The 23,482-nt window shown below is 57.5% G+C and overlaps 1 protein-coding gene across 1 annotated transcript; it reads right to left on the bottom strand.

The window, feature by feature from the left end:
• Positions 1–4,397: 4,397 nt before the first annotated feature.
• ARID3C (AT-rich interaction domain 3C) lies at positions 4,398–22,732 on the bottom strand. Its single transcript, XM_050986912.1, has 7 exons — positions 22,424–22,732; positions 10,744–10,816; positions 6,881–7,064; positions 6,428–6,672; positions 5,878–6,147; positions 5,609–5,698; positions 4,398–4,784 (listed from the first exon to the last, which is right to left on the bottom strand). The coding sequence occupies exons 1-7, from the start codon at positions 22,694–22,696 to the stop codon at positions 4,642–4,644; spliced, it is 1,278 nt and encodes a 425-aa protein (XP_050842869.1). The 5' UTR covers positions 22,697–22,732; the 3' UTR covers positions 4,398–4,641.
• Between the last annotated feature and the right edge of the window lie 750 nt (positions 22,733–23,482).

Genomic DNA, 23,482 nt, shown 5'->3' with positions numbered 1-23,482 from the left:
GGCCGCGCCTCACTTCCGGCGCGCCCGGCGGTTGCCATGGCGGCGCGTTGCTAAGGACCGCGGCTGCCATGGAGACGGGAGGGGAGGCCGCGTCTGGCGGAGCGGGGCCCTTCTCAAAGGACGCGGCGCGGTCGATGGCGATTTGCACTGCAGAGGGAGGCGTGCAGCCCTCCCGCCGCCTGGGAGGGCAGTCAATGGCCGCTTCATTCCGGCGTGGTCCTCCAGGAAAGAGACGCTCGTATGTATTAAAAGGAATTGATGTAGCGATCCGTGTGGATGCAGGCCCTTTGAAATCCGGGAGGCTGCCGCCGGCTTTCCCCCAGGCCTCTGTCTGCCCGCGTTCACCTTTCTCTTATCGACTGCCACAGATGACACTCGAGAAGAAGAGAAGCACTAATGAATGGTGCCGCCAACCCCAGCCCGCCACTGCCTTCAGCTGGCACTCACAATTACACGGATTTCTGACAGGGATGAAATTAATTCAAAGTTGCAGCGTCTGCCACAGAAAAAGTCCAGAGGGTTTCCCAACTGCAGAGAAAGAAGTATCTAGGGAAGATTGTGGCCAGCAGGTCGAGGGAGGTGATCCTGCCCCTCTACTCAGCCCTGGTGAGGGCACATCTGGAGTGCTCTGTCCCCTTCTGGGCTCCTCAGCACAAGGAAAACGAGGTATTGGAGAGGGTCCAGCAGGGGCCACAGGGGTAATTTGGGGTCTGGAGCATCTCTCTTATGAGGAGAGACTGTGGGAGCTGGGCTTGTTTAGTCTGGAGAAAAGACTGAGGAGATCTCATAAATGCATATAAATATATCAAAGGCTGGTGTTAGAAGGGATGGTGCCAGACTCTTTCCAGTGGTGCTCTGTGACAGGACAATGGCCGTAAACTAAAACAGAAGGAAGGACTTCATTATCCTGAGGGTGACAGAGCCCTGGAATGGCTGCCTAGGGAGGTTGTAGAGTCTCCCTCTCTGGAGACATTCCAACCCCACCTGGATGTGTTCCTGTGTCACCTGCTCCAGGTAACCCTGCATTGGCAGGGGGGTGATCTCCAGGGCTCCCTTCTGCCCCGATGATTCTGTGATTCTGTGAATTTTCAAAGCATGTTCTGATGTCATTCTCTGTATCCCAGGGCTTAGCCCCATCATGTATAAATAACTTCAGCAGTGGCAGGATGAACATGGGCCTGGGTTTTGCACTCTCATAGCCCAAGCATCAGGGGACACCACATCAGGGTTCCAGGCCACTCTTTAGATAAAAACCATCAGCTAACAGCAGGTATTTTGCTAACATCACTGATAATATGGGCTGTGTGGCTTTGGGGAGCCCTCCCGTCGCCCTTTGCTGAAAGCTAAACACACTGTGCCCTCGAAAATCGTTGTCCTTACAGGTACATTCCTGCTGAGCATTGGACAGGATGCAGGAGGGGACTGTGGGGTGGCCCAGTGCCCCAGCAGCCCTTATGCCCCCCCAGATCACCTGCAGGAGCTGTGCAGAGCACTCAGGCAGCAGGAGAAGGCTGAGGCTTCGTGTGCGCTGCCTTTTCTTCTCAGGGATCGATAACTGGGATCTTCAGAGGGTGAAGAGCTGAGCTTTGTTCCACAAAGGCAACAAATAGAAACGGCTTCATTAGCAGGTGTGCCCGGGGGCTGCAGAAGGGATCGGGGGCTGCAGGGGGCCAGGGGCTGTGCACACAGCCATGGCCTGTGCTCAGAGGGAATCAGCCCTACTGTGGCCTGGGCCCAGCATGATGGGCAATGCCCCAAACACACAAATGCCTGTACTAGAGGGTCCCAGACCACCCAGTACCCTGAGCTGAGAAACTCAGACAGTCCTGGGTCTCAGGCAATAGGGGGGTCTTTGCCACTGTCCCAATCCATCCTTTAGAGTTCCATCCAGTTTGCAAGCCTTGGAATGGAGCTGCAGCTACAGCACTGATTGCCCACAGCCCAGCACATGGAGCCTGTTTCCTGCTCCTTGGGAATGAGAGCAGGCCTTTGACCACGTCCCCATCCCTGGAGCCTGCAGGGGCACACTGATTGAACCACTTGCCCTGGCCCAGTGCTGCAGCTGGATTCAATGTTCCATCTGCTGGGCTGGATTGCCCCCTCATCCTCCACCTTCTCTCTCCTGCTCAATTACAGTCCCTGCAGGACATGGGGAAGCAGGCATCAATCACGGCCGGTTACTCAGGTGACAGCAGCTGTGTCCCCGAGCTCCCCAGGGAGCACGGAAACACACGTCACCCTCTGAGCCTGGTAATGAGTGGGGACGCGGGCCCGCATGTGCCCTGCCGGCTCCCTGGGGCTGCGGTGCTCGATGAGCTGTGGCCAGCACTTCACAGCAGTGCAAAGGGACACGAGACCCCAATTAAGGCTGCATCAATCCCACTCCAGCTCTGCCTGGTACGCTCACAAACAACTCCCCCACACACGCACACACACACCCCTTGTTCATGAACCTTCCTCCATCCCCGGTGGCCAGAACACAGGGGTGGACCCGCCAGACCATCGGTCCTCTGCAGGGGTTCTGTGAAACCCCTGAGACACCTCTGTTTCCAGCGTGACACCCCCACCCTCCGTGTCACCCCTGTGTCCCGAGGCTGGGTCCAGACCGGGCAGCGTTGCTGCAGCACCCTGGACAGCGACACTGCTTCCCGGGTGGGCTCAGGGGTCCGGGCTGGGGGCGTCCCCTTGCCCTGGGAATGTCGGCGGGACTCTGGGTTGTGGCTGTTCCCGGAGGACTGGGGGCTGTCCTCGAAGGGCTGAGTTGGGGCTGTACCTGAGGAACTGCGGCTGTCCCCAGGAAGATTTGTGTCCCCAGGGGTCCGAGTCTGGCCTCAGGGCAGGGGTACTCAAGCAGGAGTTTCTGTCCCCTTCGGTGCCAGGGACCTGTCTTTGTGGCTGCCTCTGGCTGGAGTATCTGTCCCCACATGAGTTTCCTGTCCCTTTTCAAATGTACAGGCGGCTGCAACACATGTGGAAGCCCATGTGTGACCATGAGTGTGACAGTCTGAGTGTACATGCACTGAGTTTGTACAAGGGAGCACAACCCACCACCCACATATATGTACGCCTCCCAGCACGGTCACCTGTGTCCTCTGTGAGCACTGCTCAGATGCCAGGCTGTGCATCACTGCTGGCATCTCACCAGGTCTGACCTGACAGTCCCATGGACATGGTCTCAGCAGCTCCAGTGTCATGTTTCCCGCACAGGGCAGCCTAACAGGATCCCCACCCATGGGTGAGCTGCCACTGGGGGCTCATGGGGGCAAGCCCCACAACCTGGCTGGCACAGCTGGAGTTGGTGCCCTGTCTGATCCAGCCCATGTCTGCGAGCTCTGCTGGGCATAGGGCACCTCTTTGCAACTCAAAGCTCCCAGAAGCTGAGCTGGAGGCAAGCATGAGGTGGGCTGTGAAACCTTAGGCACCACAGGTGTTACCCCAGGCTATCACAGGCTGTCGGGGTGTCCTGCACCTCCAAACTGGGTCCTGGAGCTTGGGGGGTGGCACCATGCCCTGCACACAACCCTCAGCACCGATTTGGTTCAGGAGTTTGTTTCCTTTAATAGATAGACGGAGTCACAGCTGCGGTGGGAGCACGGGGAGCAGGCTGTCGCCGCCGAGCCCCCCGTGCTGAGGTAGAGGTGAGCGCCGCTCCACGCTCACCTGCTTTGGCACCCTGGGGTACACGCGGGAGGAGGAGGCGCCCGCCCAGCCCCAACGAGGTAGTTCGGAGTGCCCTTTTCTCCCCCTGTCACCCATCTGGGGACCCTGGCACCCAGGCAGTCTCTTTGGTGGTGGGGGCTCTGCTGGGCAACCCTGCTCTCCCCCCACCAACACGCCTGACCCCGACATAAACCCCCAATCCCAGCCACACCCCAATAAGCTTCACCCCCACAATTCCCACCAATATCCCCATTATTTGCCCCCCCAGGGTGATCCCCCTGAGCTGAGGACCTGGGGGGCTGAGATGCCACCACCCTGGGGGTGTCTCAGGGCAGGGACCGCAAGCCCAGGCAGCACAGGAGGACTGGGTAGGGGCGTCTGCAGTGGGTAGGGGGTGCAGTATATATATCGGGGCTGCAGTGTATAGGGGCTACAATTTATAGGGGCTGCAGCATATCTTGCCTGCAGTGTTTGCACTCAGGGTGTGTATGGAGAGGCAGTGTGGGCACCAAGGGTGTGTGCAGGGGATACAGTGTTTGCTTTGAGGCGTGTACAGGGGCAGCAGTGCGTGCATCGAGGTGGGTTAGGGGCTGCAGGATGTAGGGGATGCAGCATGCAGGTCCCGGGGGTCCCCCAGGCATCAGGGCAGCAGGAGATGTATGGGAGGGTCACCTGGGGGTGGTGCCTTGGGAAGGAATGCGTGTGTGTGTGCGTGTGTGTGTGTGGTTTTTTGTGTGTGTGTTTTTGTGTGTGTGTGTGTGTGTGTGTGTGTGTGTGCGCGTGTCAGAGGGCATGCGTGGGGATAAGGGACAAAAGGGCCTGCATAGGTGTTCACAGCCTTGCAGGGACACAGCTCAGTATTGCAGCAAGAGGCACCTTTGGGTCCCACCCCGGCGGCCCAGCTGGGTCCCAGGGTCCCACAGCTCAGCCCCCCAGACTCTGGGCACTGCCAGCTGCTTTCAGGATGGGGGCACATCTGCCTTACAGTGAGGTGCTAGTGGGAGTGTGGCTTTGAGAGGAGGCTGGGAGCAGGGGGTTTGGGGCAGGCATGGGGTTTGGACGGGTCTGGGTGCTCCCTCCAGCAGGTGCCAAGGTGGCTGAGGGCCGGCGGGCGAACAGGACACCTGGAGGACAAGAACAAGCAGGTTAGGGCAAGCCCAGGGTGGGAGGATCAACTCACCTGGCTCCTAGCACCCAGGCTGGGGAGTGTGGGACCAAGACTCATGGGGGCTTCAGCCCCCTGTCATCACTTGAGGTGTCTCCCCCAACCTAGTCATCCTTGCCTGTGTGGGGCAGCCTGTGGGGTGACCCAGGGCCCATTTGGCTGGCAGCCCCACATGAGGCTTAGCCCTGACCTTTCCCACTCATTAAATATTTAAGTTCTGAAGGCAAAGCCATTGATTTTAATTGTGGGGTGTCTCAGCAGGACAGGCAGGGATCTGGAGGGCATGGGATGGGGATCTGGGGGGCATGGGCTGCTTAGATAGGTTGGTGCACACTGGCACCCCAAAGGATTCTCTGCTCCACGAAAGCACCCCAACATCTTTCCCTTCACCATGTTCTGCAATCAGCCAAGCCCCACACCCAGCCAGAGACCCTCTGGGCACACAAGCACGGGGCTGACCACAAATCCAAGCCCTGCCTTTGGGACTCTGGGGTGTGGAATGACCTTAGGTACAGGGTCACTTCTCAGCCAGAGCCTGTCCAGCTGTCCATCTATTCACCCCCCATTTTAGCCCTTCGTTGCTAGCACCTGCTTTGGGCCAATTTCCATCCTCGTCAACCCCCTCCTCCTCCTGCCCCCTCTCCCCAAGCCCTGCCACTTCATTACGATGGATTTTATAGTAAAGACATCAGATTGAAGGAAGGACTTGCTGGCCAGGCAGTGGCTATAAGTTATTGGATTTCCCGGCCGCAATTACACGGGCCAAGCGGCCCTTCTATTTACCTGTGTAGACAACTCCATTTATTTCTATTGACATGTTGATACTGCTAATGCTGTTGGTGGACAGGTTCAATGCGGTCTCCTGTCTGTCATCTGGGGAAAGGAAATACCAATATGAGTGTTAAGCGAAACAGAAACAAGAACCTGTCCGAGACAGATAAGCTGGGACGCAGTCCCTCTGGGCGTCCACACTCCTCTCCAGTGGCTGCTGCTGCTGCCATGTCAGTGCCAGAGAAAGGGATGACCAAGGCTGAGGTGTTGCATCTCTTTACCTCGGTTGGAGATCTTGATGTTCATGGGGAACTGGGAGGCCATGGCCAGGAGGTTGTGCTGAAGAGCGTGTTGCACCAGCCGCTGCTGCTCTTCTGCTGTCAGGGCCACCTTCTTCTCTGGGGGCTCCCCTGTCTCCAGCTTCTCCCGCAGCTGCTCCAGCACCACTGCCTGTGAGGCAGCTGCTGCTTGGGCTGCTGTGAGATGGTGGCTGGCCAGTCCCACTGGGATAGCGATGCGCCCTGGCACTGATGCTGCCAGCATTCCATCCTCTGCAATGACCAGGAGAGCTCATTGGTCCCTCATCACCACCCCACCTCACCGTCCCCACTCCACCCCGACACCAATGGGGCAGGGCAGGCCACCACTCCCAACATCTGGGCTTGCTCCTTCTCCAAAGCCAGGGAAAGTACACTCAGTTCACTCCCTGAAAGGGACTGAAAGAATAACATTGTTCTTATTTTCCCTCAGCAAAAAGGTCAAGAGCAGACAGGGAAAAATCCCTGCAGCTGCAGCAGCGTCCATTTCTGGGAAGATGGGATACTCACCCACCTTTCTTAACACTGTGCACTTGGCTGAGCTGGCCACAGCTATGAGTGGAGATGCTAAGAGCTGGCAGAGGCATTTTGGGGGTGCCCAGCAAGGTTGGGGTGCTGGCTGGTGAGTAGTTGAAGAGTGCTGTGCCAAAAGTCTGCCTCCGCCCCTCCCGACGATTGCTGTCGATAGCAGCTTGGAGCTCTCCAGGAGAGCTGAGCGCCCGCTTCTCACATTCGTAGGGATACAGGTACTTCATGTATCTGCACAGGGAGAAAGCCAGGGGGAGATCCACAGTCATGCACCTCCCAGCCAGCCCTGTGCTAAGCAAAGAGCCCTTGGGAAGGAGCAGAGCCCTCCAACCACTTTTGTGGTACTCCATGTTAGATCCCATCCAGGGCTCTGGGACATCTGAGCCAGTGGGTGTCCCAGGGCAGGTGTTCCCCACCTGCCATGTTGCCAGGCACTCACTGTGTGCGGAGGGTGAAGGCAGCGCTGGTGATGGAGGTAGGTAGGTTGAGGCCCTTGGTGATCTCCCGCCAGATCTTCTTGTTGATGACTTCGACCAGGCCACCCTTGTCTGTCACCAGCTGGTACAGTGTGTACAGGTCCAGCACTTGCTTGGCCATGATGGGGATGCGGTTCACTGGTGTTCCTTCCGGAGGCACACAGGAGACACAAGAGGGTGTGAGGGGCTGCCCACAGGGGCCCTTTGTACCTGGGATCACAGCCCCTACCCTTCCCCCACTGCCACTGCAGGTACCCACAATGGGAAGTGCATCTCTCCATGCCCAGGTGAGCACCCATGGGCACCTGGGTGCAGGTAGGACCCCAAAGTGCCTGGGAGAGTGGCACTGTGCCAAAAAGCAGGGAGACTCCAGCATGCTGGCAGAGGGTCACCTCTGATGGAGCTATCAGAGGGGTGGGTATGCTCTCTGGGATATGGAGCCTCAGTGGGATGGGCAAAGTACATCCTCTAGACACCCTTAGAGTGTCTTAGATAAGGTTGTCTCCCTACAATTCTTAGAGCTATCTGTACAGCACCAATCTACAAAATCTCTCAGAGCATCCTAGAATGATATGGTCTGTAATGCTCTTTCAGAGCTCCATAAAGAGAGACTCCATCTATACTTTAAAAGGGGACCCATCCTATAACCTTTTTGAAGAGGGATGACCCCCCACAACCCTTCTGTGAGGACACAACCTATCATCTCTCTATGGAGAGGTTTTCTCCTACAGCTCCAGACTCTTTCAAAGAGTTCCTGAAAAACCTCTAAACCCTACAGGCCCCAGAAGTTTCCTCTGCTTAAAGGATTTTAGTGCCCTGCTTCAAGAAACCTGACCCCAAATCCTCTTCAACTGCTCTCAGCAGAGACTCTGACCGCTGGTGACCCACCATCACCCTCCCCTACGAAGCTATGGGGCAATGGAATGTGGGTTCACCAGGGTTCTGTGAGCCCAGGATAGATCAGCATGGTCTCCACAGCCACCAAGTTTGGTGAAAAACCCCTCCCCACTTTCTCAGCACCCCCAAATAACCTCACAGCCTTGCTGTGCTCCATGCCTCCTTGGGACGATGATCTGGGCATTAGCTGGAAGCTGGGCAGAGGAGGGACAAGCATCACATCCCATTCCACTCTGTCCCGTCCAGTGCCATTCCACCCCATATTTATTTCTCCTGTGAGGTGGCGGGGCACAGGCAGTATTGGAAAGCCATCCATTTGGCCAAGGGAGGCTGTCACGACTGCGCTTCGCCCCTCAAACGAAGCCGTCATTCACCACCATCCTCCAGCATCCCTAATTTATGGCCCTGATATTGGCTTGGCTTCTTCACATAAGCCTGAAAAATGAGCTCTTTTTATTCTTTTACTGAGTTCATTTAACTTTTTTTTTGTGTGTGTCTGTGTTGTTCACCAGGTCGGGAAGGGGGAGAGGAGTTTATCCTCCTGGGAGAAAGGCAGAGATATTGACTTGACATCTGCTGTCAGCAGCTCACCAGCTCTTCTCAGGGCCGCTGGCACAAGAGCCATCATCTCAGGGGGGCCAGTTTGAGGGCTCTTCCTCACCCCCAAACAGTGAGTTTTCAGGGTCTCAGCCCCCAGCCAATGGCCCATGGATCTCTCTTCTCTTCTCCCATCTTCAGCCTTGATGGCTTATGAAATTGCCTCACCATTAATCTCAGGGCTGTGTGGGGTGTGTGGCCGATGCCTGTCCCACTGACAAAGGCACCTGTCTGCATCCCCACAGAGTGATGGCCCCAGCCCCAGCCAGGGCGAAGGGCACAAAAGCCCAGGGAAGTGATGCAGCCATTGTGGGGCTGCAGTTAGCACCTTGATTAATAGCTCTGTGTTATCAGCAGGGCACTCAGCTTGGTGGCGAAATGGGGGGCAGGGGGGGCCTGCAGATGTCAGTAAGCTAATGCAGAAATAGCCCCCTTCTGTCCCTTTACTGCCTTTGAGGTGCCACAGAAGTTGTGGCGTGGCCATGAGCTGCCCCACTACCTGTACCCCGTATCTGATGGTGGGGGTGGTATGGCCTCCATGAGTCTCCAGGGCCAGCTGTGCCCTTGTGCCATGGGGTGACCTCAGAAGGTCTGCCCCCAAACCCATTTTTCAGCCCTACAAATTTTCTACTCTGCTGACAAATGTCAGTGCTGATACTGTCCTGACAGACTGCTGGTGGGATGCAGTCTCTTTCAGCAGGGCTCACTCTGTGAACATCAATCTTTCCTGGAGACCTTGGGGACACAACCTGGGTGTCATAGTCCCCTGCCCATGCACCTCTGGGTGCCCCAGCTGCACCTGCAATGGTTCTCAGGTGCTGCTTCTTACCCAGCTCTTGATGACCCCTGGGATGCTGTCCTTGCCCCTCAGCCCTTCTGTCCCCTTTCTCCTGGGTACCCCAGTCCAAAATCCCTGTCTCCTCCAGAAGGTTTACGCACACCAATCCCTGCCCCCCTGCATATGTGCATCCATACCCTGCCTGCCCTCCCCTGAGGGATGGCACCCACTCAGAGGGGAAGCAGGACAGAAGGGATGGAGGGCACAGGAGTGGGACATCCAGACACAGAGGGATATGGAGCAGCACTGTCAGGTAAGCATTAGGCTCCCTTCCTCCCTCCCTCCTCCCCACACCAGCAGGCACTTACTTAATTAGCCCCGGCCCCAATAGCGAGGGAGTTAATTAGCTCTGGAGAGAGAGATAATGAAGCTGCAGAACAGCCCATGAATCTTGTAGCTGATGGATGCTGGAGGGCTGAGGCAGTGCTGATGCTCCCACTCACTCCCCACAGCTCTGCATCAGGGCCAGGGGGCACCCGGGGGCACCCATGGGGCAGTACCCAGCCCATCCACAGCCTACAGTAGGCCCCAGCGTGAGCCCTGTGGCCGTGCCAGCTGCTCACCACACACCTGTGACCATAACAAGTTTGTGGTGTCCCAGCCCAACCCAAAAGTCAATCTCTGCAGCCCCACAGCCAGGTGGGGACCCTCACCACCCTTCCAGTGGGCAGGTGTGCAGAGGACTGCCCCTCTCTGCCCTCCCTCACCCCACGCATAGCCAGCCCCAAAGCTCCTGCACCCCCCTCAGCCTTTCCCCGTTAATTAGCTCGGCATTAACCTCTGCCTGGGGTTTACTGGCTATCGAGCGGCTTGTTCATTAATCCACACACCAGCAAAAGGCTCTAATTAATACGGTCAGCCACATGCCCGCACTCGGCAACTTTTAATTGTCGCAGGCCCGGCCGGGGAGGGCGAAGGTTAAAGCATTTATCGAGTCCCCGGGAGCCAGCTCGGCTCCCCATGCCGATAGCAAAGATTTCCGATGAGGATGGGTTGGCTGGTGAGCCCTTAACCCCTGGGTGCCTGGTGCTGCCCGGACTGCCGGCCCCACTCCTGCAAATCATAGGCATCACTGAGAGGTGCTGATGGTGGGCATCCTCACCAGGCGCTGCTAATAGGGAGCCCTAAAGGGCACTGCCAAGGGCATTCCCCCCGGGCATCCCTAAAATGTCCTGGAAAAGGCTAATGGGCATCATTAATGGGTGTTGCTAATGCTTGTCACCACGGAGTATGTTAATGGACATTCCCACCAGGTGTTTCCAGCAGGCATCCCTGCTGAGCATAGATAATAGGCATGGGATATCCGGGACAGCTGCCCCAGCTTGGGCTTGGGGGGGGAGTGGGGGGAGGCCCAGGGGGAGTACCACAACACCTGCCTGAGGGATTTGCAGAGACCTGGAGCAGCTCAGAGCCTGAGAACAACACACCATGAGCCCCCCACCAACAGCCGAGGCAGGGGTGGCAATGGCACCCACCCCAGCCACCCACCTTTACCTCTCTTCTGCATGAAGCCAAAGAGGTCATCCAGGAATTCCTTGCGTTTCGGGTCCTCATCCAGTTCATAGAGCTGGAGGCAGGAGAGAGAGAGGGGTCAGCGCTTCCAGCACATGCAGGTGAGAATGGGGAGGGGAGCAGTGCCTCGGGCCGAACACTGCCTGTGCCAGAATCTGGGACCACCCCTGGCCCCACCTGCCTGCTCTGCCAGCAACAAGAGGCTCTCTGAGTACCCCTAACAGAAGCCCCTGACACACCTTCTGCCTGGGTGTGGGCTCTCCCTGTGCCCCTGGCACAGGCTCCCCACAGACCAATGACTATTTTGCAGCAGAGATGCTGGGTCTATGCCTCAGTTTGTCCTGTCTCTTGCCCTCTTAGATGCAAGAATCATAGCCCAGAGGCATCAGCAAACCCCAAGCCCCAGAGAGGAGCCTAGGATCAGGATGCTCAGCTCTGCTCTGGCACTGCAGTGCGTGGGTGTTCCCCACATCCCAGCATGGGATCAGCATCCTCATCAGCCCTTATTCCTCACAGGGACACAGGCCCACCTGAACAGTGGGGGACAATCCCATCCTGAGGAAGGAAAAGTTGCCTCAACCATACCACTGGGTACCATCAAGGGAGCTGCAAGCGCCAGGGCTGCCATGTGCCCAGGATTGCACAGACACAAACATGTGTGACTGTGAGGATACTTATGTGTGCTGGATGGTCTGGACACATGGACACAGCCTGAGCTGAGGGACAGCACTGGGGAGGCGAGTGCAGCCCCTACACCAGGGACACCAAGTGCTGGCTCCCAGTGAAAGTCCAGGCTTGCCTGATTCCAGCACAGCGCCTGAGTGACCATGACAAATTGGAGCCTGCCAGATCGATAGCCCAGCAGTAAAAGTCAGAGCACATGAAGGAAAAATTAGCACCAATCGAAGACACTATAGACACCAATTCCTCCCAGCAAGCCCGGCAAGAATTTAAAGCCATTGAAAAGAAACAAAACTCAGCAGTCCAGAATGGATTTCCAAAACGTATACAAAGAAATGCAAGCTGGAAAACAAAGTCAGGCACAAAATAGAGTCGTTTAAAAAACAATTGTGCTGGGAAAGGCCGTTAAAAAACAATAGAAAGGGAGCACACCCCCGCTCCACACAGAACATCATTCACCAGACAGATAAAGGGAGCAGTGCTTAAGGGTCGTCAGGCTGCAGGCACACGGGGATGTGGGGATGGGGGTGGATGCCATGGGGACACATGAATTCAGAGATACAGGAATGCAGGGATATGGGGTTGCAGGGACTCAGGGGACACAGAGATGGGGTGATACAGGCATGCAGAGGGCACACACATACATGGGAATGTAGGGATGTGGGGTGTAGAGATTTTGGGGACATGGAGATGTGGAATGTAGGGATGGGGGAATGTGGGGACCTATGGAGATGTGAGGATGCTTCTACAGACCCCACAGTTCCGACCACTAACACAGTCCCCCTTGTCTAACTCAGGTGCCAGCTGCCTGTCCCTTGTCAGAGACAGATCGGTGCTAACTGCCTGTCCCTAATTTTGTCTAGGGTTACAACTGCCAGACTCTCACCCTGCCCACAGGTGCTGACTGACTGGCTCCATGGAGCTCCTTCTGCACTGCTTCCCTGCTCTCTGGATCCCACTTACCTAGCCTCTCCTTGCAGTTGGGTGCTCTTGGAGTGCCCTGACCCCTGGGTGCCAGTATTGGAGTGCCCTGACCCCTGGGTGCCACCGCAGTGTACCCTGCCTCGCTCTGTGCCCTCTCCCCATCGCCTGCTCTTTTCCAGGAGGTCCCTGAATCATTGATTACAGTAACTAGGTCAGGCTCTGAGCAGAGCTCCAGGAGGCTGCTTTGATTTCTGCCCCAGGAAGGCTGTGTCAGCGAGGCTTTGCCTGCATTTTTCTGCCTGTCCCTGCCTCTGGAAGGCCTTGACACCAAGCACTTTGACATCCCCTGATATCTGACTTGTCAAGGCAGGGGCAAACCCCAGATTGGCAACTACCACTCATGCCACTGCAAGGTGAAGCCATGGCCTTCCTGAGGATTGCCTAGTGGATGGGCTTCAGCACCCACACACCTCTGCCCTGGGTGCCACACGTGTTTTTCCTCCCATGGATGCAGGCAGGATCCCCCCTTGAGAGGGCTGCTACTGACTCCAGCCCCCAAAACAGGTGTGACCTCCAAGGGCCAGGTTCTATTTTTCCACTGTTTATTAACCTCTAACCTTTTATCTGTGGGGCACTGAAATGCAAAAACACATTACATCAAATGGGGAGCAAAGGTCAGCTTTTAAGTGGAGATGAGAGCAGAGCTGATTAACTGGGGACAAGCCAGCACGGCCCCTGGGTACGCCTGGGATGCATGGGGTGTTCCATGAGATTTGGGGATGCCCAGGCTGGAGAAGAGATCTCCTGGGTCACACATAGTCGCTGTCCAGAGACACATGCCTCACCGGGGTGTGAGTAACCCCACATGTGCTGCCACAATCCCACGTGGGAGTGCACAAGCCCACATGAGCACAGACAACCCTACACAGGCGTGCACAACTACACCCAGGCTTGCATAACCCCACAAGTGTGCACAGCCTTGTGTAGGTCCACACAACCCCACAGGAGTGTGCACAGCCCCTCGTGGACATTGCACAGCTCCACGTAAGCACAGGCACAACCCTGTATAGGGGACACAGATCCCCCTAGAGCCACACAGAAGGTGGAATGGGCATGTACAATCCTGTACAACCTTGCATTGGTGTGCACAACCCTGCAGGGACACATAGAACATCACAGGAGCATGCAAATCCTGTGATGCACATGCACACACAACCCACAGGGGCACAAATCCCTACACAGGCACACACAGGCACATCTGGAAGTGCACAGCCTCCCACAGGCATGCACAGCAGACTGGTGTGTGCCCAGACTTCCATGGGCACACACCAGACTTCAGGAGCATCCACAACCCCATACACACATCATGGGCACACACTCCAAATGGGCATGCACAGCTCCAGATGGAACATGCACATTGCTGTATGTACACCCACAACCCAAAACCGGAACACACAACACCAGACAGGCACTCACAACACCCTAGTCACATGCACAATTCTGGACAGGCACTCACAACCCCCTATACACATGCACAATTCTGGACAGGCACTCACAAGCCCGGAGGGGCATGTACAACCCCAGAATGGAACACAGAACTCTAGACAGGCATGCACAGCCCTGACAGCACACACAAATCCCAGCTGGGCATGCAAAGCCCCAAAGGGGCAAACAGAGCCCCATACATGCATGCACAACCCCAAACAGACATACACAACCCCATATATGCACTCACAAACCCTGTACGCGCATCCACAACCCCATATGGGCACACGGAGCCCTGAACAGGAACACAGAACTCCAGAAGGGGATATACAGTCCCACACATGCATGCATGGCCCCAGAGAGGCACCCCACATGGATGGGCACCCCTGATGCCGCAGGGCACATGCTGCCCCAGAGCATCCCCCTGCCTTGGAGCCTTGGAGCAGTGGTCTGAGCCTTGCCCAGGGGCAGTTGTGCAACACAACCAGCGGCTCCTGCTTGTGGTGACCTATGAGCAAGGACCCTTTTAATCGTGTTTGTATTGATATAATTAGTAACTCATTTAACGCCATCGATGTAACTATATTCCTCTATAAACGGAAGTATTAAACTGTCAAGCCCCTGGATCAATATCCCGCCGGTGTGCAGCGCAGCCCTGCCCTGCCAGCCTTGGGGACCCGTCCATGCTTGGCCACCCCACTGGCCTTGGAACCCCAGCAGCACCCCACCTCCACCTGGCCCTGCTGGCCTGGGTGCTTGTGCAGGACTAGCTCAGTGTGTCCTTATCCCACACCCCACACTGGGTGCAGCTCTGGGACCTGCTCCCTCCTGTCATCCCATTGCCATGGCGACGTGTATATCTTAAGGGATGGGGATAACAGGGCTTGTCAGGCAGGTTAAGGGGCAGTGGCTCGAACATGGTTTATTAACAGGACATGAATAAGCCTTGTGCTTCCTCCTCCTCCTCCTCCCCACGATTAAGTCACATTGTTAACCCCACCCATTCACCCAGGACATGACTTTCCTGGAGCCAGGAGGGCTTCTTGAGATGAAGCTTGGGTCCCTGAGACCCCTTAGCCTAGCTGACACACTAAACAGAGGAAGAATGTGATGAGGTGCTAAGGTGCTAAGCCACTCGCTAGGCACTTCAGCTTGCCCTGGTGAGTCCCCACACAGTCCCCCCCGGGCCCTGCTGCCAAGAGAAATCATCTCAGTGGGACCCCCACAGTCCCCACTCAGCTGCCACCTCCTGCTGGCAGCAAGGGCTCAGATCAGCAGCCAGGATTTAATCCACTTAATATGAGCTGTATCGATCCTAGACCCTGCTCAGCTCCCCCCCACCATGCAAACCCCCCAACCTTGAGCTGCTTAATATCCACCACATTGATTAGCCACACTGCTAATTTTTCCATCTGGCCACTGTTCACGCAGCACACCCAGGTAATGCTCACCTCCCTGCACCCCCCAGCCACACACCACGGGTGGCTGACTGCTGATGCACTGTTTTGGAGTCACTGCACCTCTCTGGAGCTCAACTGCTGCCTCTGAGATCTCTTCCGAAGAAGATGGTTGATGCAGAACCAAGCACCCAGACACTGGTGCGTCCTCCCCTGTGCCCTGCTGGCATGCCTCAGTTTACCCTGCAGATAATCACAGGATCTCACCATTCCCAGTTGAGGCACAGTCCTGAGCACACTGGGGTTCAGGGATCCCAACAGTATCCGCAGTTAGCGTCTTCCCTGACACGGGGCACACAGAACAAACTTAGGGTTTGCAGGTCCCTCCCCCCATCCCCATTGCCAGAGCTGGGGGGCAGTTCACTCCCCGCCAGGCACAAACCACCCCCTGACCTTGCAAGCCACCACTTGCCTCTTCCACCAGCTGTTAATAAGTTAATGGTTACGGGAGGGCTTTGCCGGGACGGCCGGCTGCATTCGTAGGCAGTGCTGGCTCATGGGGCACGCTGCTCCCTTGACCCCACAGCCCTGAGGGATGCGGGGTGCCCACTCATCCCAACACCACCAACCTCAGCCGTCACCCCACTAGCGTGGCCGGACACCTGTATCTGGGGACCTCTCCCAGCGCTGTGGCTCCCCCTCAAAGCCTGTCATCATGCTTAATATTTAACGGCGCTTTATAGAGCAGGCAGGTTTAATCAGCGCTGATAATGCGGCAGATCCGGCAGGTCATTAAAACCCCCCTTTCCACCACAGCCCTCCCGGGAGGGCTGCCTGCTGCAAACATTAACCTGGCCCCGTGCAAGGTTGGCTGGCAAGCGCTGGCCTTGGGACAGCAGCCCCCCACCTACAGCCTGGCCCCGGCGTGACGTGGGGCGCTCATAGGGTGTCCAGCCTTCTGCTTAACACACTCCCCTCCACAGGAAGGGAAACTGAGGCAGGGCGTGCTGGCATGGCTCCCCATGGAGCCAGAGGAAGCACGGTGCCCACAGCTGTGTGGAGCCACCATGGGCACCGTTCATGGCCCCATGTCCCGTCCGGGATCTGTGGCACGGGAGAGGCGGTCCCGGCTCCCGGCGAACGCGCGTCCCCCACGATCAGCCCCTTGTTACTCGTTCATGGCTGAGCAGGCAGGGAGTCAATGAGCGGATTTGTTCGGGTTAACCTCCCTGACCCATCGGCGCTTGCTACGCCACTGCCTCCCCTTCATCCTTGCTTTCCTCTTTATGTCTGCCTCTCCCTCCTTTCTTGTCCCCCCCCCCTCACCCCTACCCCGCCCCAGATCCCTCCATGAGTGACTGAAGTCGTGAGACACCCTTCTCCTTCAATCCCTTACTAGATGACTGGAGCCATGGCACCCTGTCCATGACCAGCACCAACCCAGATGTCCCCAAGGGACACGCACATGCACCCCCATGGTGCATGTATGGGTGAGCACACAGGGCATGCTCTAGCACCAGGTCTGTGCACACACACAGCTGCTGTGTGAGTATGGTGTGCACCCCCGGGGGGCTGTGTGCATGCCTGGGATGTGCATGGGCTGTTCAATCCCCCTCCCCACCATGCACCTCTGGCCCCATCCCCTTCCTGCAACTTCTTTGACAGGACAATGTAGAAGGAAAGGTTGCTGGCCGCCCCAAACCACACCCTGTGAAATCAACCCCAGCCCCCACCTCAGCTACTGGAAGAGCTGTGTGCCTGAGCAAAAAGAGCATCTGGGACTGGTTCTCACTCATGCCCTCCCATAGACATGGGATGTAAGCTCTGGAGCATGATGGAGCTCTGTAAGCATGATGGAGAACACAGCCTCACTAACAGAGGCAACTCCAGTGGGTGCCCTGTGCCTCAGGGGACAGGCTTCCAGAGCCCCCACATAGAGTCTGCTCAGCCTCTGCACATTCATGCACATGCAGCTTGCTCTGCAGATGCACACACGTGTGCATGCTCTCCTTGTGCACCCTCACCCTGGACAAACAGCCCCAGCAAGCACACTTCACACAACCTCTGTGTGTGCTCCCCCTCTGCACAGACCCTGTCCCTGCTTATGCATCCCTACACACTCTTCACATACACACACAATCCTTGTGCACATCCATCCATCCATCCATCCATCCATCCATCCATCCATCCATCCATCCATCCATCCATCCATCCATCCATCCATCCATCCATCCATACCAGACTACACCACCTGAGATCTGACCTCCCCGCTGCAGACCTGCCCAGCCAGCTGGCAGCACAGGAGATCTACCTCCATTATTAACCCAATTAGTGGATTATTGAAGGCCCGAGTTGATGAGGGGGTGCATCCTCCCCAAAGACTCAACTGGCATCAGATTTCAGGGAGGTAGCTGGGGAGGGAGCTGGAAGCAGCCTCAGTGTGAGCTCCTGATGGTGCTCCTCTCCCCCTCACACTGAGGGTATTCTTACACCATCAACTAGTTTTTACACCTCCTCTCTGGAGCCCCATTCCCAAACCCTTTGGACCCCTGTCTGGAAGATAGTGTTGTGGCAGCTTCTGAGACTCTGAGCATCCCACAGGTTCCAGTAGGGCCAGGAGGTGCCCTGGGGGCAGGAATGGGAGCAGATGATTGGCACCACCAGAACTGCTCAGCACTGTGGTCTGGGCAAGAGGCAGCCTTGGAGGGGGCTTAGCTCAAGGGTTCATGTAATTCCAAGACTGTGACACTGGTATGGGCATGCAGATGCCTAAACACACTGGGACACCCCATGTCTGCCTGTACATGCTCACGGGTGTTTTCAGACTTGTGTGGGCACATGCACACACACAATGCCATACACACACACACAGCCATATGGATCCATGCACACCTGAGTGCTCATATGGACCCATAAACACATTCCAGCACTTCCATGGGTTCACACAATGCATGCTCCTGTATATCCATACAGACACACAGGGCCTCCCAAGGATAACTATACACAGGGGCACTCAGGTGGGCCCACATACACACATGTACTCCCACACTTACATGTACAGTTATACAGATGCACACTCTCAGCTTGGTCTGTGGGCACATACACTGCCAGAACACCTCTGTTTGCCCTTCCAGCCACACCCCAGCAGTCCTGTCCTGTGCCCTCCACTGCTGCTGAGTTGCCAGAGCTGTTGGAGCCACAGGGATTGGCACATTGACCCTTGCTGCTGATGCTGCCTCCCCTCTGCATGTGGTCCCAGATTAGGGGCAAGGCTCTGCTCACAGGTTTGCTGGAGAAAGGCCTCCAGGCAGACATGGATGGGGCAATGTGTCCACTTCTCCCTCCCTGACTCTGCAGTGTAACCAAAGACCCTCTAATTTAGCTCTGGGACCCCTTGGTCCCACCCTTAGGTTGAAGATGCACTGACGGTACGGGGGCTGTGGCATGGAGACTACTATCCTCTCCTCAGAGTCTCCCTCTTCAGCCTAAACATTGGGAATGTTCAGGGAATGGAGTCCTCCTCCATTCCCTGAACATTCCTGACTCTATTTCCTCCACCCCCAGGGACAACACCACAGGAGAAAGCAATAGGGACAGAGGTACAAGGGTGCACACCACTCATTTAGGGATGACCCTCTGTGGCGCAAGGATGTCTTTGTCTACAGGGGCACACAGACCTCCATGCTCTGAGATGTGAGTGCCCACATTCACAGCTGGCAAGCCCTCCCTAAATGCATGTAAAGGACAGGTAGGTGGGTGCAAGAGGCAACTCCTGGCATCAGGGACAGGCAGGGCAGAAGGAACAGCCACTCCAGGGTTAGGCTGAGGATAATGGCAAAGAGCTGCTGGCAAAACCAGCCACCCCCAAATTAACCGCTGAGGCTATCAGACACCCTGGAGTTCCTAAAGGGCTGGCTGGGGCTCACCTCCTGAAGCTGCTCCTGAGAAGGGAGAAAGGAGCATCAGAGGATCCTGATTCCCCCAGTCATAGATTGGTGTGAACATGCCAGAGGGGCCCTGGCCGGGAGGGCATCCTGCCCACAAACACTCTGCTAACAGAGAGCTGGATGCAAAGCCCAGATGTTTGAGTCCTTCCCACCCCGGGGAATGGAGAAGAAAGCCCCGGGTTCTGGTGCTGTTCTTCTATCACTGGAGGAAACCAGCACACCCATCCCTGTCTACATGCATGGTTTCCCTAGGGGGAAAGCTGAATTCATGGAGCTGAGCTCGGCACCAGCAATGCCAGGGTCTCGTCTGTGCCCTCCAAGTCAAACATAATGCAGCACTACAGAATTAAAACCTGGAGGCATCCCAGCCCTTAGGGAAGCTGAGGTTCATGGCTAATGCATAATCACACCCCACTTGGTACCCCCCACCTCAGGGCTGGGTCTGCCTGACAGCCCTGGGTGTGGAGACCTCCCAGACCTTTGCCCAGGTCTCTACCCATGTGTCCTTATCAATGTACATAAACCGGCGCCGGGGGCTGATGCAAGAGGCAGGGGTGAGGGGGGTCTCTCAGCCTTGTTACAGCAGCCCTCCCAGACAGAGCAAAGGTCTCACTAGCACCTCTCCAAACCAGCACCTCAGGAAGCATATAAAACTACAGCATACATGTGGGATATTTCCCCAAAAAGCTCCTCTGTGCAAAGCAGCATTTGCCTGTTAACCCTGTGGGTTTCACCACAACCACCTCATCCTCTGCTCCCATTTTTAGCACCACTGCACTGGGTGGAAACCCTTCCCCGGCTGGCCCTGCACCAACCTCCCACCCCACCCCCATCAAGGCATCCTCCCCACTGCAGAGCGATGGGGAAGTCTTTCTCTGCCCACTTTCTGCCAAACAGCCTGGATTTGGTGGTCCCTGTTCACTTAGCTGTGCCCCCAGTCCAGGAGGATGAGAGCAGGGACAAGCCCTGAACCCCACCCTGGGTGATGGCACGATGGCTTGGGCAGTTTCAAGCAGGGAGTTCTGGTGAGAAATACAGCTCTGGCCACTACAAGGGTTTCTCTCTACCTCCACGACCCTCACAACCACACTGCCACTGCCCCAGAACTTTCCAGCCGACACATGCTGCCCCCTCACCTCCCCCACAGCATCACAGCCCAACCCCTGGGAAACCTCCAAAAGCTGAAGCACAGCCTCCCTCCCCACTGAGTCCCTGCAGAGAGCGGAGAACCTGTTCCCCAGGCTGGGTGAGCCACAGCCCTGCAGCCTGGGGAGGACCCAGCAGGAACATGTCCCTCCCAGGCAGGGGAACGTCCCCTCCTGCATGATCTCTGGGGAGGGACAGGAGTGACAGCCACCTGCAGACTCCAAAGCAAGCTGGCACTGCAGCCTGTTCCAAACTGCAGAAGGACGTCTCCTTGTTCCCTGGGTTGGCTGGGACACACCACAAGGTGGGAAACACAGAAATAGGTTTCCGGATGAGGAGTCCCTCACTTTTCCAATCAGTGTTGAAAAAACGCAAAGAAAGTAAACAAGGAACGAGCCAGCTCTCACCCAAGGAAGCTGTGGCAGGATTTATCCTGTACCCCAACCGCTCCCGTCATCCCTCTCCCACTATTCACAACATTCCTGCCCTGCACAAGGAGCGCGGGCAGCCCCAGACAAGGGCAGGGCGGGAGGCTGAAGGACGAGAAATGCCGGGGATGCTTTCCTAGACTCCCTGGGAGGGAGGAGCTGCTTCCCACCTCCCGGCTGACCCCGGGAACCGGACAGTCAGCCTTTTTCTGTGCAGCGGGGTGTAATGTAACACTTCCCGGACGAGCTGTTTGGCCTGTGCAGTTCACCCACCCCGGCCCTCCCGGGCTGCTTCAAGGCAGCGTCAGGCGCTGGCAGCATCCCTGGGCACAGCCGGGGGGCATGTGCTGCCCGTGCCCTGTCTGCACCTCTACCTGCTGCCTTGTAGGAAGGGGATGAGCCCCAGTCCTCCAAAATAACAAGGTGTTGAGCAATGTGAAACAGAAAAGGCACCAGCACGCCCCCACAGCAGCCAAAAGTTGGGTCCCTGCTGCTGTTCCCTTGCTCTCCTGCCAGAACTGGATGAGACCAAAGTGCCCTCGTCCTCTTGTCCCTGAGCAGTACTGTCCTAAAAAGCCATACAACAGCTCTATGGGGACATCTCTGTCTGTTCTATCCCCTCACCACATCTTCCTTGTCACCCACTGTGCCTCTCTCTCCCCCACAAGGAAGCTGAGTGCACAGGGAGCACAAACCTGCCCTGGCGCTGAGCACTCCATGCCCACACCCTTATGCAGAGGCATCCGCTGTGCGCAAAACAGAGCTTGCACAACACAGCTCAGATGATATCCACATGCATTAAACACTTTTCTTCCATTCTTTACACGAGCTCCTGAAGCCCTTTCCCCGTGTCCTCAGCTTCAGAAGGGTCTCCCTACACCCACCAGGAATGAGGGGACAGGGTGTATGTGCTACTTCCCCCAAAAGAATCAAAGAAGAAATTACAAAGAAATCAGTGAGTTGCATTGACCAACTGTAGTACACCCTGGCCCTTGCAGAGACACAAGAATTCGGCTCCATGGCTTGCCAGCTCCTTGGGGTGACCACACACCAGAGCCTTTGCCCTTTTTCATCTCTGTAAAACCCCCATGGACAAAGGTCAGCCTGTTTTACCCATTATGGAAGGCACCAGGATGGAGCACAGATCAGGGTGGGCACAGGGAGATGCCTGGACACTGGACACCCTGTCATGACGCAGGGCTTGTGGACAGGCACAGGGGACACCGAGGAGGTGGGGGGGTCATGAAGCAGGGTTGAAATGGGGTTTGGTACCAGGGAGATGGGGAGCACATAGGATGATGACGATACCTATAGGGTGGGACAGGGCTTAGGGACAGGGGAAGTGAGGAGCATTCGTGGGGTACCTATTTAGGGGAGGATGAGGTTTGGTGGCACTGGGTGAGTACTGGTGGGGTTTCATTCAGGGTGGGATTGCAATAATGTCTGGGGTTAATGGGGATATGCGGGATGTCTACTCATGGTGGGTCTGGGCTGGAGTGTGGTGTTGCAAATTTAAGGTTGGGATACAGACAGGGTTTGGGAGCAGTGGGGGGCATAAGGGCTGTCCATTCAGGGAAAGCTGAACCCGAGTTTGGGGGGACACCGGGGATGCCTGCCGGGAGCGGCCGGCGCCGGGGCAGCGATGCCTCCTTACCTGCTTGAACTGCTCCTCGTAGGTCCATTCGTGGTGTGGTGGCGGCGGTGGGTCGCGGGGCTCCCCTTCTTCCTCCTCTTCCTCTTCCTCCTCCTGGTCGTCCTCCTCCTCCCCCGCAGCAGCGAGTGGCGGGCGCGGGCCGGAGGCCGGGCGGCGGCGGGGAGCGGCGGGCGGCGGCCCGGGGCCGGGGCCGGGCTCCACCGGGAGCCGTCGGGGAGCGCCGTCGGGGCCGCGGGCCAGGCGGGCCGCCTGCTGCCGCTGCAGGCTCTCCATCACGGCCGCCAAGCGCAGCCCCCCCGCCGCCCCCGGCCCCCGCGGCGGGGCGGCCGGCTGCGGGCACAGGGCACGGCCTCAGCGCTACCTCCGGAGCCGGAGGAGGAGGAGGGAAGGGAGGAAGCATCCCCCACCCCACCCGCTGTCCCCGCCGCTCCTGGGGGCCTTACCCAAAAGTTGCCTGCGGAGCCGTCGCCGCGCCGGGCGCGGCTCCCGCCGCCGGAGGGGCTTCCTCCCCCGCCGGGACCCCCGCACCCTGCCCGCGGGGGACCCGGCCCTCCGGTACCACATCCCCGCTCCTCCAGGGGACGCCTCCCCGCTTCTGCCGGACATGGGTCCGACCCGAGGAGCCTCCTTCCTCCATCCCGCTGGGGACCCATGTCGTGGTGGGACTCCCGCCCCAGTTCCACTGGGAACGGCGTCCTACCGAAGACCCCTTTCCTCCCCGGTCCAACGGAGACATCCGCCCCGACGGGGAACCCTCTCCTACCGAGCCCCCCCCACCGCCCCGTCCCCGTCGAGGACCACGTCCCGATCCCGCCGGAAGGTCTCACCGGGCGCTCTCTCCTCTCGGGACGCCCGTCCCGCTCCCACCGGGAACCCCGATCCCGCTCCCTGTCCAACGATTGCGTCTCTACCCCGCTCCCGCCATGCACCCCCGCGTCGCCGGAGCCCCTCCGGCCGCTCCGTCCCTCACCAGGGCGGGTTTGGCCGCCAGGCTGGGGTTTTCCACCATGCCGCCGGCTCCGAGCGCCGCCCGGGGCTCGCCCCACCGTCCCGGGGGGC

The sequence above is a fragment of the Serinus canaria genome, chromosome Z, assembly GCF_022539315.1.
Source record: "Serinus canaria isolate serCan28SL12 chromosome Z, serCan2020, whole genome shotgun sequence".
NCBI classification, from domain to species: Eukaryota; Metazoa; Chordata; class Aves; order Passeriformes; family Fringillidae; genus Serinus; species Serinus canaria.
Note: the sequence above shows the minus strand (reverse complement) of the source record. Positions and strands in the feature narration are given on the sequence as shown.

Bases quoted from the DNA above. Each gene is read 5' to 3' on its own strand.
- ARID3C (XM_050986912.1), bottom strand. From the start codon at position 22,696: ATGGAGAGCCTGCAGCGGCAGCAGGCGGCCCGCCTGGCCCGCGGCCCC. The intron at 6,148-6,427 runs GTGGGTGAGTAT...TGGTCATTGCAG, and splicing joins AGTGCACAGTGTTAAGAAAG to AGGATGGAATGCTGGCAGCA. The intron at 5,699-5,877 runs GTAAAGAGATGC...TCCTTTCCCCAG, and splicing joins CATCAAGATCTCCAACCGAG to ATGACAGACAGGAGACCGCA.